This window comes from Sorghum bicolor, chromosome 1, assembly GCF_000003195.3.
Source record: "Sorghum bicolor cultivar BTx623 chromosome 1, Sorghum_bicolor_NCBIv3, whole genome shotgun sequence".
Taxonomy (NCBI): Eukaryota; Viridiplantae; Streptophyta; class Magnoliopsida; order Poales; family Poaceae; genus Sorghum; species Sorghum bicolor.
This window is the reverse complement of record NC_012870.2, coordinates 61,653,138-61,667,136: the sequence shown is the minus strand read 5'-3', so window position 1 is coordinate 61,667,136 and position 13,999 is coordinate 61,653,138. Positions and strand designations below refer to the sequence as shown.

At 41.0% G+C, this 13,999-nt stretch overlaps 1 protein-coding gene across 2 annotated transcripts; it reads right to left on the bottom strand.

The window, feature by feature from the left end:
- LOC8063215 (transcription initiation factor TFIID subunit 4b) lies at positions 33 to 13,650 on the bottom strand. 2 transcript variants are annotated; one of them, XM_021464280.1, is made up of 14 exons: positions 13,462 to 13,650; positions 13,192 to 13,351; positions 10,414 to 10,904; positions 10,003 to 10,098; positions 8,973 to 9,812; positions 3,965 to 4,080; positions 3,805 to 3,892; positions 3,555 to 3,690; positions 3,418 to 3,473; positions 3,285 to 3,341; positions 3,049 to 3,195; positions 2,314 to 2,385; positions 1,984 to 2,242; positions 33 to 613 (listed from the first exon to the last, which is right to left on the bottom strand). In XM_021464280.1, exons 1-14 carry the CDS (start codon positions 13,495 to 13,497, stop codon positions 462 to 464), a joined length of 2,706 nt encoding a protein of 901 aa, XP_021319955.1. In that variant the 5' UTR covers positions 13,498 to 13,650; the 3' UTR covers positions 33 to 461. The 2 variants fall into 2 exon arrangements, with proteins under 2 accessions (XP_021319955.1, XP_021319962.1); XM_021464287.1 differs by having other exon boundaries at positions 8,973 to 9,800.

Sequence of the window (13,999 nt, the reverse complement as noted above, 5' to 3'; positions counted from 1 at the left end):
ATCCATTGAGAAATGAGGGTACATATTGTTCATGAATAAATTTAAGCCTCCAATACATACATTTCATGTTTTCTGTACAACGGTAAAAAATGTTGGTTACAATTCTATCGCATGATAAAAAAGAATAAAACACTTGGCAAGTCATAAGCATCTCAAGGAACATCCTACTCCATCTGCTATACAAAACTATAACGATGTTCATGCCAGCTGAAGTTGGCTGGGCGCTGTAACCAACAGATAATTATATAGAGAGAAAAAAATACTGAAAAAAAAGAAACATTTGCAGACTGCTCCCTTGAAAAACAAAAATGGCTCCAGGGAAACGCTGGCTTGCAAGTAATTGTCAAATCCCCGCAAAATTGATCGTCAACCAATCATCCCCATCACTTGGTGATTGGGCTCCCTCATATTGACCAAAAGATGCCCCTCTGTAATATGAAGTGCAATGATTTTACTGCAAATTACTTTGCAGATGGTTCTGTCAATGGCCTTCCGTACAGCCGGAAAAGTAACGAGGATTTTGACATCTGAGGCTCTCGTTCAAGTGCTGCTACCACATCCTTTATGGAAACACTCCGCACCACTTTTGTTAGCGATGACCTTCTAACACCACCTAGAAAAAATGCAAAAGATTTATGACTATGAAAACAAACTAGTGCATGCATGCTAGATATTACTCAGTTTGACTTAACCTAGAAAATTCAGTATTTAAAATAAATTTGTTCATATCTTACATTCTAGAATATGTGTTGTTTATATATTATACAAGTTTAATCAACTTAGATTGTTTGGTGGTACCCTGATAAACAAAGGAATGGTATTGTCGGCTTAGGTTCTATTGAATTTGAAATGAGGTCATTTTAAAGAATATTTGTAGTTTTTACTGAATTAGCGTTGGTAGAATGGCACATAATTAACATTTTAAAATGGATAAGTGTACACTTCAAAACTGAAAACAGAAATCCAGGGATGGCATAGATGGCAGGGCCTACAGATGTTTTGCACATTAAGCTCATAAATTCTACATCTGCAACTTGCCAATTAACATTTCATGGGTCCAAAGACGCAAATATATTTTTCTTTGCATAAGATGTTTAAGTTATTTTAAGTACAAGGACGATGGGCTGGAAGTGCTATTTCAAGCACTCCAATCATATTTCTCATCACGAACTTTGTAGGGAACATGATCTCTCAAGTCCTTCACCATTTTCATGTCATTCATAGTTTGTTTAGAATGAACCCCAAATGGTACTACTGCTGAATATTTGCTTCGTTTAAGAAAATCAAGCGCCAAGTTCCTTTTAATCAGCACATATATCTTAGACAGATTCCTTCAAGAAAATTAAAATAATTTAAATTGCACACAAACAAAATTTAGGTTCTGCAGTGTTCTGACAACTTATGCTACCATTTGAATAACAAATTGATGATTTATAACAATAAAACCAATATCATAACCATATGAGGTAACATGTGAGGCTTGAGCGAGTTGCAGAGCTCTATTGCGTTCCAAAAAAAAAGAGTTGCAGAGCTCTTCCCAAAAGAACATTGTGCTGACCCACATCATCGCACACTTATAACAGCTATGAATGAAAATAAAAGGATACAAAGTATGCTATGCACTGCATTTCCCTGAATAAGCATCTTATTGTTGAGAAATGTCTCAACTACTAATATCATGGTACCACCTGAATACAAAAGGTAAACTTAGCCAACTTGACATACACAAGCAGACAAGGCACCCAGACAGCATACACACACTCGGAACCCTACTACTAACCTTGAACAATATATAGACCAACTAATTGGGCTCACAGTACGCAAATTTAGTGTTTACATCAAGTTGCAAATCATTATTCTAATAATTATTATAAGACTACACGGTTATGTGTTGAAAATTCAAAACAAGAGAATACAGACCACAGATGTGTAGTGCACTCTTGTTTAACAGCAAGAATACAAGAGAAAGGAGATCAGTCTTACCAGATCCAAGCATTGTGGAGTAGCCTCTCTTTTCAACTTCCTGTTCTTCCCTCGAGTCTTTCCCAGATTTCAGTGATGGCCTGTGTTGCAACATGTTACCTGGTATAGAGCCAGAAGAACCATCACCTCCCTCACTTCTCTGCTTATTTCGTTCAGCTAGCAATTGCCACTTTGACAGCATGTCATCTCCCCCAGCTGCAACTCGTGCAGCAACATTTGCAGCTGTAGTTCGCATCTTATCATCGTCCTCCTTGTAAGTCTGCATACAATAAACAGAATCATCAACAACTCTAGTGTACAAGTATCCCATTACTATGGACAGAGACTAACCTTTGCATGCTTTGATAAACCACGAGTCTCGTTTTTGTCTTTTTCTAGATCAACATTTGCATTGCCATCTCCCTGCACATACAAATACACTCATTAAAACTACCCAGTCCTGAAAGCTACACCAAGAACACTAATTGAAACATATGATAATTGTCGTAGTATCTTCCAAAAGATGATGCACTGAAGAAGCATGAGGCAATTGTTCTGAAGGCAGTATGAGTAAAGGAATCTCACTTAACAAAGAGGTCAAAACAGTTTTTGTTTAATGGGGAAAAAGGTGGCCAAATGGAATCTGCGTCATGCTATATGTGGTTACTGATCAGTCACATGTAGTTTGGTGTGGGATACCAAATGTATGATTCAACAATGGATGTGATTTGGAGTTAGAAACTCCAGCTTTTAACCATATATTTACTAGCAAACTTGCTTGACATTAACACTAGCACATACTAGAGAAGTGTTAAACTACATATAACCAAGGTTCTGAAGGTAGTAAATCATCCTGTGGGGACTTGATTATATCTTGTCACCTAGGTGACACATAGGAGGCAAGAGGCACTTGTGGCTACCTAGATATGCCTTGTCGACTAGGTGACTCCTTAAGAACCTTGCACATGACATATATTGGCAAATGAATATTATAAGGCAAGTGTTCCTTATTCACCTTAGATCATTAAGTCATGATTTATGTGAATAGAGATTAAAAATCAAACTGAAACATCGTGCAGAACTAACATCATTTTGCTTCCTAATTCTCTCAGCATCTTCAGCCTGCTTTTTCTCCCACTGTTCTCTTGCTTCTCGGTTCACCCTCATAATATGACTGCGAACATCTGAAGATAACGGATAAAAACGATGCCTTGACTTTTCAACATCAACCCTCTACAGACAATAAGAACATGTTTAGTGAATTCGAAATCTCAGATAGTTTATTTGGGAAAGAAAACTGAATGAATTTAAAGATACCATACCTGTTTTGAGAACCTTATTATACTGCTTATAAACCCCCGTAACCTCTCCTCCACACACTGGTAAAATTTTAAGTTAGATATACATAGCCAAAACAACCGGAAAGGCTTTTAGCATTTTACAGGATAATCTCACCATGGACAGACAGCGTTCCACATCAGTGCCAATGACCTTCAAATTACATTTACTCACTGCCGAAACATCATAGTCAGAGAATAGATGCCAAAATATTTTTTTTATCAAGTAAAATATAAAATGATGGAGGTCTTAACTGATTACAGCTAATTTTTGGGTCAGGGGTCCCTTCCGTAGAATGAGCTTTTCTTCTTCTAGTTGAACAACTTTCCGAGCAGCTTCTGAAACTCGACTCTCTTCCTTTGGACCAGAGAAAAGTTGTTCCTCTTCTTCCTGACAGAAAGGACAAACTGTTATACCTTCAAAATTCATCAAATAATAGGTGCTACATGGAAAATGTCATGCACAAAGCAAATAAACAAAACAGATGAATAAGAAGTCAAGTACCCTCAGATTAACACCACTAACTGCAGTGACATCATTAAGCTGGTCAATGCTTTGTTCATGGAAACCTCCAGATACCTTCTGCTTTTTGCTGACAAAACATAAAACACCTCAGAGGCAAAACAGAATGTAATTATAGACTAAGAAAAGACATTGAACTTACCTAGATGGTGGAGGGGATGAGCCTAATGCTTCCAAAGGCTTCTTCTGTCCAGAAGTTGCCTTCCTCTGGGGTGTTTTAGAAGCTGCTGCAGGAGGTGCTTGCACAGAAGATTGGATCTAACAATAAAAGCAAACTGATTAGAATACAATGGCAAAACAATTACCCACAATGCTGAATTGTGACATTGTGAGATTCAGTAAAAGGCAAAAAAAAATAAAAAATGAGTGAACACATGAGATTCTATAAGAAATGAACAGAACTCAACCAAGCATGCAGCCATGGATGCAAACATTTTTTTTTCCTCAAACACCATGGATGCAAAACCCATGTTTGCATGTTAAACCCATGCAAACATGGGTTTAACAAGGTATAAACATACCATTAATGCTCCCATCAAATTACAATATTTTACTGTTATCCACTCCATTCTTTTGTTCGTTAGGATATTTACTCAATTGCTAGTTTTAAATAATTGCATGTTTTCACTACATAACATATAAGTTAGATTCTGTCATGGGCATAAAGAGGGGCGCCGTAGGGCGCAAGTGTCCTAGTTGGGCCTTAAGCCCATTAGTGTTAATTAGTGTCTCTCATAGTTATTTGTCTATAGGAATAGTACCATATTGTCTAGGCACAAGAGGTGTTAGTCCTATGTACCTTTTATATTCAGCCCATGGGGCACAATGGAAAGCAAGCAATGAATTATGAAGAAACAATTCTAGTCTCCCTCAATCTCTCAAGCTCTTGGCAAAGCATAAGGCCTAGTTATCCTAAAGCTCTTGGCAAAGCATAAGGCCTAGTTATCTATCCTAAAATACCCTCGTTCATAACATCTGGTATCACGAGTCTGTCGATCCATCCACATCTGCTGCCAATCCTCTACATAAAAAAAAAAAAAATCAATCCAGATCGCCGGCCGATCCATCTTCCACGGCCATCCACCACCACAGCCCCCAGCCGCCGCGCCTCCCTCTCCATCAGCCACCGCCAACAGCAACTATCCCGTCGATCCCCTTTGTTTCCAAAAAAAAAAAAAAGATCAGCCGATCCTGGCAGCCAGCAGCAACGTCACCTCAACCCTAACCACGCCGCCGCCGCTTCCCCACTACGCGCCGCCACCACCACAGCCCAACCCCCACCACCATCTCGCGCAGCCACAACCCTGCTTCCAGCCGCTGAGCCAACTCTCCGATCCCGATCCGATCAGCACTGTCCGCCGCCGATCCAGCAGGCGCGACCTCGACCCGTCGACGCCCGTACATGATGGAGTTCCCGCAGTTTGATGGAACCTCTGATCCGGAGGCCTTCATCAACCAGTGCGAGCTCTACTTCCGCCGGGAGCGCATCATGGTGGAAGAACGGGTACGGCTAGCTTCTCGCAATTTGAAAGCTGATGCCCGCGAGTGGTTCCGCCAAGTCACGCAAGATGAATACCCGGCATGGCGTCGCTTCACCGAGCTCCTGCAGCGGCGCTTCAAACCAACTCCGCGCCCCAATCCGCTCCACCGGCTGTCTCTTGGTGTCGACAACTGCCTGCGCAGCCTTGCGGAGATAACCGCACAGCTGGACCGCCTCCGGGTGCGTCTCGAGAAGGAGGACCGTGAACGCCGGGCAGCTGTACGCCTCCAGGCAGCAGCACGGGGACTCCTGGCACGTCGCCGAGCGCAGGCTCTTCGTGCCACAAAAGCATCAAAGGAGCAAGCAACGGTGCGCCTCCAGGCAGCAGTGCGAGGAATGCTTGTCCGTCGCATGGTGCGGCAGATACGCATGCTCTTCAGCTCGACGTTGTCGTACGTGTTCATCCACTCGGACTCGCCGATACGGCCTGCGGCTCCAATTGCAGTGGAGGTTCAAGTATGGGCGTTTCCAGTGCAGCGACCTCACATCAGCATCCAGCATCAGGCATCAAAGGCTATCTCATTCATCCTTGTGCCTGCCGTGGTGCTAGACACTTTCAGCATAAGAGCCAGCTGCTTCACACTCCACCCTTCAGTCTACATGAAGCCAGCAGAGGCGCTCTTTCCATGGGATCCAGGTGGATATCCTTATATTTTAGTCTTCAATAAAAAGGGGAAGCCGAGATGTAAAAGGCTTAACCCTATTTCGCTTCAGTTCTCCAGCTCGAGGACGAGCTGGGTCTCCAAGGGCGGGGGAGATGTCATGGGCATAAAGAGGGGCGCCGTAGGGCGCAAGTGTCCTAGTTGGGCCTTAAGCCCATTAGTGTTAATTAGTGTCTCTCATAGTTATTTGTCTATAGGAATAGTACCATATTGTCTAGGCACAAGAGGTGTTAGTCCTATGTACCTTTTATATTCAGCCCATGGGGCACAATGGAAAGCAAGCAATGAATTATGAAGAAACAATTCTAGTCTCCCTCAATCTCTCAAGCTCTTGGCAAAGCATAAGGCCTAGTTATCCTAAAGCTCTTGGCAAAGCATAAGGCCTAGTTATCTATCCTAAAATACCCTCGTTCATAACAGATTCCTTGTGTGGTTATGTGGTTGCACACATATACAAGCCACTCTGAAAGATCTGATATGGGTCATCAACCATATACAATCACAAATATAGTACGGAGTGGACTTGGATGAATAGGTTAATGAGTTCTGGCACAAATTCTACATGGATCATGGAAGTACTAACTACTAACGAGTATGGATTTATAGGGAAGCCATTGATATTGAGCTTTTCATCTGCAGGGGGCACACATCTAGGACTTGTTGCACTTAGATGCACTCAGGTTTGTGAATTGTTAGGAAGCTACAACCCAACACCGTTTTTCTTAAAGAAAAAGTCCAGTTGCAGAATGATGTTGGAACAAATTACAAAGGTTTGTTATAATTGTAACACCAGGGGTCTAATATTCCCTTATGGCCTAACCCAGTGTGGGGCAAGCCCTCATGTCCATAGCACAGTGCTTCCAGTTTCATCCTTGCATTATGTCAAAAAGTTAACATGGAGATGCTATGTTTGGAAATTCAAGGCTCATAAGTTGGGCCCAACCAACTCGGACTGCAAACCCAACCAGGAAAAACCTTTCCCATCAGGCTCTGGATTGGTCCTTGGGAGGGCCCAGGTTTGATTATTCATCTCAGAGCAAACTTCGGGTTGAGGTCAGAATTTGTGATTTCAACTTCAGGTAGCCCGAACAGGCCGACATACCCAAAAATAGAAATGAAAAAAAAAACCTCATAGGGTTCAGGCTGACCATTTACAACCATAACCCCTTGTTTATTTCCTGATTTCTGCTCCAACCCTAACTTGACACTGCAAGCTGACTTGTGTCATCCTGCACGACCACCGCAGCTGCAGTCATGAGCTCATGAGCACGAGGATGAGCCACCACCCCAGCCACAAGCACGAGATACCGTTGTCCGCCAGCCATAAAGATCACGAGCTGCCGCCACCTTAGCCATGTCCTACGCTACTCGGCCACACGAATACCCAACACAAGCTCCTGAAGTAACCTCGGACTTAAAGAATTTTAGTCATGGTATTACAATAATCTTCCCTGTTGCATATGGCATGTTCTGCAATTATCGGACAGCATGAGTTGATCACATCTCAGTAAAGACCACAACCCCTGTGGAGTTAAAGCCATTCAAATTCGTGTCCGTGATATGATCAAGTGATACATATTCAGAAATTGAGAGCTTTCCAAAAAGAATATTCTATGGTGTTTGCAAAAACTTTTTGGATAGCAGTATAGCACTTGTAGTGGAAATATAAGCTGTTGCAAGTGATTAGCAGTTACTTGTTTATGATCAACTGTAAGTCAAATTTAATTCTTGAAGTTCCACTTCGCAAATTATTTCATTGCACTTGAATGCAAAATGATCTAAAGGAGACACATTTAAATGACATGCTGGTTACAAAACTTTCTTTTCCTTGCTCAAAACACTGCTTCTCAGTTAATAGAGATCAAACTCTGCATGCAACAACTTAATCTTCACGGAGTGACAGAAGACTCATTTACTAGATTGTGCATCAATCAGATTGCCTGTTGCTATATCATAAGGGGCACCTTTAAGAGCTTCACAAGTTCCACAGCAAGATTATTTGGATCTACTCACCCTATGATTTATTATTATAACCTTGACAGCATACATCAAAGGTAGATTGAGATCCAAATTATGGTCTAAATATTCAAAAGTCTCAAAAAATCAAAGCAACACATGAAGTTGAGTATAGCCGCAACAATCTAGTTTGAAATTCATCCTACATGCCAAGAAGCAAAATAGACAAGCAGTCAACCTGGCACCGATCATCATGTGTCGACAGTGACACTTCTGTTTTCTTAATCTCAGCATCAAAGACGAATTTCAAACTGAATTGTTGTGGCTATAACTAACTTTAGGTGTGCTGCATACATGATTTTTTAGATGATTTTCGAAACATTGTAACATGGTATTTTTAGCTAACAAGGGTGTCATATGATTTTCCGGTCATTTTTCCAATGCATGGTAAGTCCAATGGGCTATTATTTTCTTCTTAAAAAAAGACAATTAGCCAATTACCTAAGTAGAAATAGCACAATCCCTAGAAGCGCAATGTGCATTAAATTGCGTCGGCTGCAAAGGATGTTTCTGCTTTTTCACTAAAAAATAGTCTTCCCTTGCTATTATTTCCACTCTATATAGAAGTTTCTCTGTAGTATCCCTACATAGGCTTCTATCTATGATAGCTGTCCTTGCTTTAGTTCGCAAACAGGCAGGAAAACTAACTGGTAAACTTGCTGAACATGCTCAACTGATCAATATCAAGTTTCAAGTGTAGTTATGTGTATGAGTAAATGCAGCTTGGTATGGTCATATGAGTTTCACATAGAAGTTTGGCATTGGCAAGATCAGCCAAGAACATTTCAAGGTTTCATATAACTTAATAAGAAAGATAATGCAAATTGTCAAACAAATTAAACCTTCGGGAAGTAATATTTTCGAAATGATTTTTTTATGTGCAACAAAAAGTACAAGAAAACATATCAACACAATAGCAAATTAATACATACCTGAATTTTAGCCTCTTCTTGAATGCCATGAGATTGAGTCTGACTTAAGCTTGTTGTGGTTAAAGGCTTAGGCGCACTCAATTGTGGTGACTGGCTTTCCGTGCCAGCACCGACTTTTGAAGATCCCAGGGCTTGATTGACTTGTTTTGCATGCATTGCAGCAAAAGAATTCTGTGAAGATTCAGAGTTTTGGCTAACAGTTTCCTTATTCATATGTACTGATGGAGCAAAAGAATTAGTTTTTTGCTCCTTGTTTGCTGATTGTTGCCTAGTAGATTGATTACTTGGCACATTTCCAGACACTATGGATCGCGTTGGCACACTCCCAGCTACTGTGGCCACAGCTCCCTGGACCAATTGTGCTCTTGGATTGGAATCTGCCATTTGTGGTCTAAATGGTGCAGCTGGACCTCCAACTGGCCGCGGAAATGGACGTGCATGAATACTATTTGCTCCAAACACTGGTGAGGATGTCTGTGGACGCTGCACATGATGCTGCATTGTTTGTACTGGTATGGAGTTATTGGGTGGACGACTTTGTAGCATATGCACCCCTTTCCCATCCGACATGTTTCCCATTTCATTAGGCTTATGCAAATTGGTTTGTGAAGGTGGATAACCCGTATTACTCTGCATTTGGCCAGACGAGGACGGCCGAAATTGAGGTGGTCGAGTGCTGTCAATAGCTTGTTTCATAGGGGTGGTGTGAGCCCCTGGATATCCCTTCTGTTCATCCCCTGTCATAGAACCACTGGGAACAGTCTGCTGACCAGAAACTTGACCTGATAAAGAATAGTTGCTTGGATTTGTCTGAGCGCTTCGCTGTGCCTGAGCAGTGTGCTGACAAAAAATGAGTAAGCAACCCCCCAAAACAAAAGGTGCTGGTAAGAATGACTACAATAAGACTACATGAAATGCTGATAGGTATATAGACAGACCTACTAAAAGTACAAAGCTAAGCAACAGTTATAAACGGCGGCAAGCCAGGCTATGTTTACATATAACTCAATGAAGTCAAAAGATTATTTACCTGCATTTGATATTGTGAAGCAGCTTGCTTAAGCAATTTATCACCAACAATATTCCTTACAACTTTTAAGAAGTGTTCCTTGCTGACTTCATTTTTCTATTAAAAATAGAAGATCAAATTTAGAAAAAGGATAAGCAGATTAATGGCTTTCATGCAAGTTCTATAAAAAACAATAAAAAAGATCCCATGTGATTACTTGAGACTTACTGTCTTACTGACTTGAATCAATATAGGATTACTCTAGTGTAGTAGTACTAAAAATATCCAAACCGATGTTTGGTAGCAAATAAAAGTTAATACTGTAATCCATATTTCTATTGTTCTGTGATTCCGATATGTTTATTAGAGCTTTCTCTACAGATTGACCAAGCAATGACCAAATATAAAATTAAGAAAAAACAATATACAAACCCGCAACTTGGCGAAAATGGACTGCACTTGCATATCCCTGTCTTTGTCAAGGTAACGTCTCAAAATTGGAATTAACATGTGAAATGTAACGACTGGGGCTTTTGCGGTTGTAGTTGCACTATTTGTTTGGTTCGTGCCTGGTGTTTGTTGACTCTTCATTTGCTGCATAGATTGCTGCTGAGTGATAATTGGTGTTTGTTCACTCTTCATTTGCTGCATAGGCTGCTGCTGAGCAACAGTACCTTGTTGAGATGTGGTCCCAGGCTCTTGCTTTGCCTTCAGTAAATCACATTCTTTTGGTGTATTAGTGGTAAGGGGGTTGTTATTAGAACCTTGAGAAACCATTTCAGGTCTTGACGGCTGATCATTTCTAAGTGCATGTGTCTGTTCCTGTTGCTGGCTCTCCTGGTTTACAATTTCATTCTTTACTGGATCTTGCCACTGACCATGACCATGGTTTAATAGTGACTTGTGTTCCTGAGGTAAAAGTCCTGCAATTGGAGGTCAAATTATGCAGGAACCATGTAAGTACAGAGTATTAGACTAAACTGATAAAAACAATCACAGCATAGGTCAGCAACCAAAGGGGGTCATTTAAGATAATAGTATATGGGAAAAGAGTAAAATGCACCATGGTTGCTGAAAATTGTGCATGTGTGTGATCTATGCATGGTACTAGAAATTCTGTGCAAGCCAGACACTAATCTAGATTTTTGGGACATCCTGGATTTCAGGTGTCAAGTCATTATTATTAGTACACCATAGAGAGTAGTTATCAAATCAGAAGGGCCCCATATTGACAATACAATTGAAGTCACTGGAAGATCCAACTATGCCACAACTCACAAGCAAGAGCTTTATAATGCCCCTTAAATTGGAAACCATATCATATCATATACTCTTATAAAGTTAAACCCCACTAATGATTTCTCTCTTCATGCAAGGTGTCCACATCATTTCTCACTAAGTGACCCACTAAATGTTCTATCTCTTCATGCAAGGTGTCCACGTCATTCCCCACTAAGTCTATGTCATCCCATATTAATTACTAAATATCCATGTCATCTATATCATGTGAAATACTATCATATCATATACTCTTATAAAGTTAAACCCCACTAGATGATTTCTCTCTTCATGCAAGGTGTCCACATCATTTTCCACTAAGTGACCCACTAAATATTCTATCTCTGCATGTAAGGTGTCCACGTCATTCCCCACTAAGTCTATGTCATCCCATATTAATTACAAAATATCCATGTCATTTATATCATGTGAAATACTTTAAATAATTAATTTATTATCATACAAGTCAAGTACGTTATTTGTTTGATCACCTATTTCTCTATAATGCAATCAAATATTCTATTGTTTTTTATTAGCTTAGCGATTCTTTACCAGATCTAATACAATAAAATACATGAAGTCAAATTCATATATATGTATACAAAATATATTGAATACCGTATATATATATATATATATATATATATATATATAATGATTTATTTTTAAGAAAATCCTGCAGCAACGCGCGGGGAATTCACCTAGTATACCTAAAAGTTATGTGAAACTTGGAAGAGGCCAGCTTTTGAAAATATACATATATACCAATATGCTTCCTTCACATGATAGCTATATTTTTTCTTCCATATGGAGTAATGCTTCTCAAGCGAGTATAGGTTAGAAAAACCGAGGACAGTGAAATAACAAAACAAAAAAAACATAGCATCACATGCAAGCTAAGAGATGGATACAAAAAATAAATGTACTTTTGCTTACTTGCTGAAAATATCCCTAATGTAGCTTTTATTTCAAAACTTCATTGCACTCATAACACCAATGCCAAAAAAACTCTGGTTCAGATCCTCCAAACAAAAGGGAAACATAAATACATTCCTAAACAGAATACCATCAGATAACTCCCTAATTATGTTGTTTTCAAGTTCTATTTTTGTTGCAAAGTCCATCACAACAAGAATAGAAGTGTAAATTTCATTCTCTGTTCCAATCTCGATAGTCAAAGGGTCACACAAACACCCATATAGAAACCACTCTAGAATAATTTTTGAATCAGAAACCCTAACATGTCTTCAAGTTCAAATGATTTTTTTTTGGCAGACTACATACCTCCATGACCAACTGTACAAACATCATCCAATCTGATTCAAACTCAAGCACAGATAATCTTAAAATAAGACCTACATATTGGTGATAATTACTGAACTAAGTCAGAAACCCATAGCTATTTCTAATAAATCCTAGGCTAATTTCAGAAACCTACATGATTTTCAAATCCAGAGACTATTATTTGACCCCAAACGTCTTGAGCACTTTCTTTCTTTTTATTTCAATGCAATCAAGAAGCATGAAGCACAATTTATTTTCTAAAAATATATTGGTGATGATTTATTTGTAAGAAGACATAAATGTCAAACCCTATTCAAATCAAACTCAATCAGAGACTCATCAGAGAGTTGAGCCAACCTATTTTTGAAGGAGAGATTCATGGAGGCGCATTTGTTCAAATTGCCTACACAGTGCAGACACTAAACAGAAAAATGGAGCTCAGCATTTTTAACTCTGGAGCTGCATTCTGTCACCGTAGACAAAAGAAACGTTGGTTGAAGTCTTATTTTCCCCAACCCAAGAGCCGCATTATCCAAAACCACCCGTGCCCGTTTCTTGACTCCTGTAACCCCCAATTCTCGCCACAAGTAGAGCACGCCGCGAATTCAAAGAGAGAACAGAAAGGGGCAACGGGGTCTGGGGGCTCACCGGAACCGTGATCCGTGTGCTGGGACGAGGAGCAGGAGGAGCCGGCGGGGACGCTGGTGCTGGTGCTGGTGCTGGCGCTGGCGCTGGCGCTGGCCTCCACCTCGCGGTTCAGCGCCGCCGTGAAGGCCTCGACGTCGGCACCCGAGTGCAGACTCTCATCCTGCGCAATTCGGAACAAGAGGAAGGGCACGGTTCCAATCAAATCCACCCGCCGTGACTCCCCCACAAGAATCCGAAAATGGCAAGAGAGGCCCAGGTCAGGCGGGGCACCTCGTCGTCCTCGAGTAGCTTCATGATGGGATCCATGGCGCGGGGAGCTTGGGCGGCTGGTGGCTCGAGGTCGGTCCCGTCTCCGTGCCGCTCGCCTCGCCCCTCGCCTCGCCTCGCCTCTCCGCCGGCTCCTTCAACGAACGGGAGGAAACGAACTGAAACGAAACGAAATCCCTTCCTCCCTTGTGCGGGCACGGGCAGGAAAGGAAGGGAGCACGAGAGGAACAAGGCCGGCTACTTTTCCTCAAGGCGACCTCCACGCTTATTGGGCTCTTGGTGGGCCTTCTTGTATCCTCTGTCTAAATGGCCCGCCTAATATCTCGATAGGGTTACAGATTTCAGTTTTCTTATAATCCTTTTTGGATGAACATGAAGATCTTATTCTGGGCTGTGGAGACTAGAAAAAGAGAAGCTAGTTTTGATTCCAGACCCGTTTTCATTTTAGGCCGGCCCCAAACGAACACAAATTCTCATTCACATCTGGATTGAAAACGGACCGCAGCAATCTATTTTGTTAATTACACTAGGCCGTGGAGAC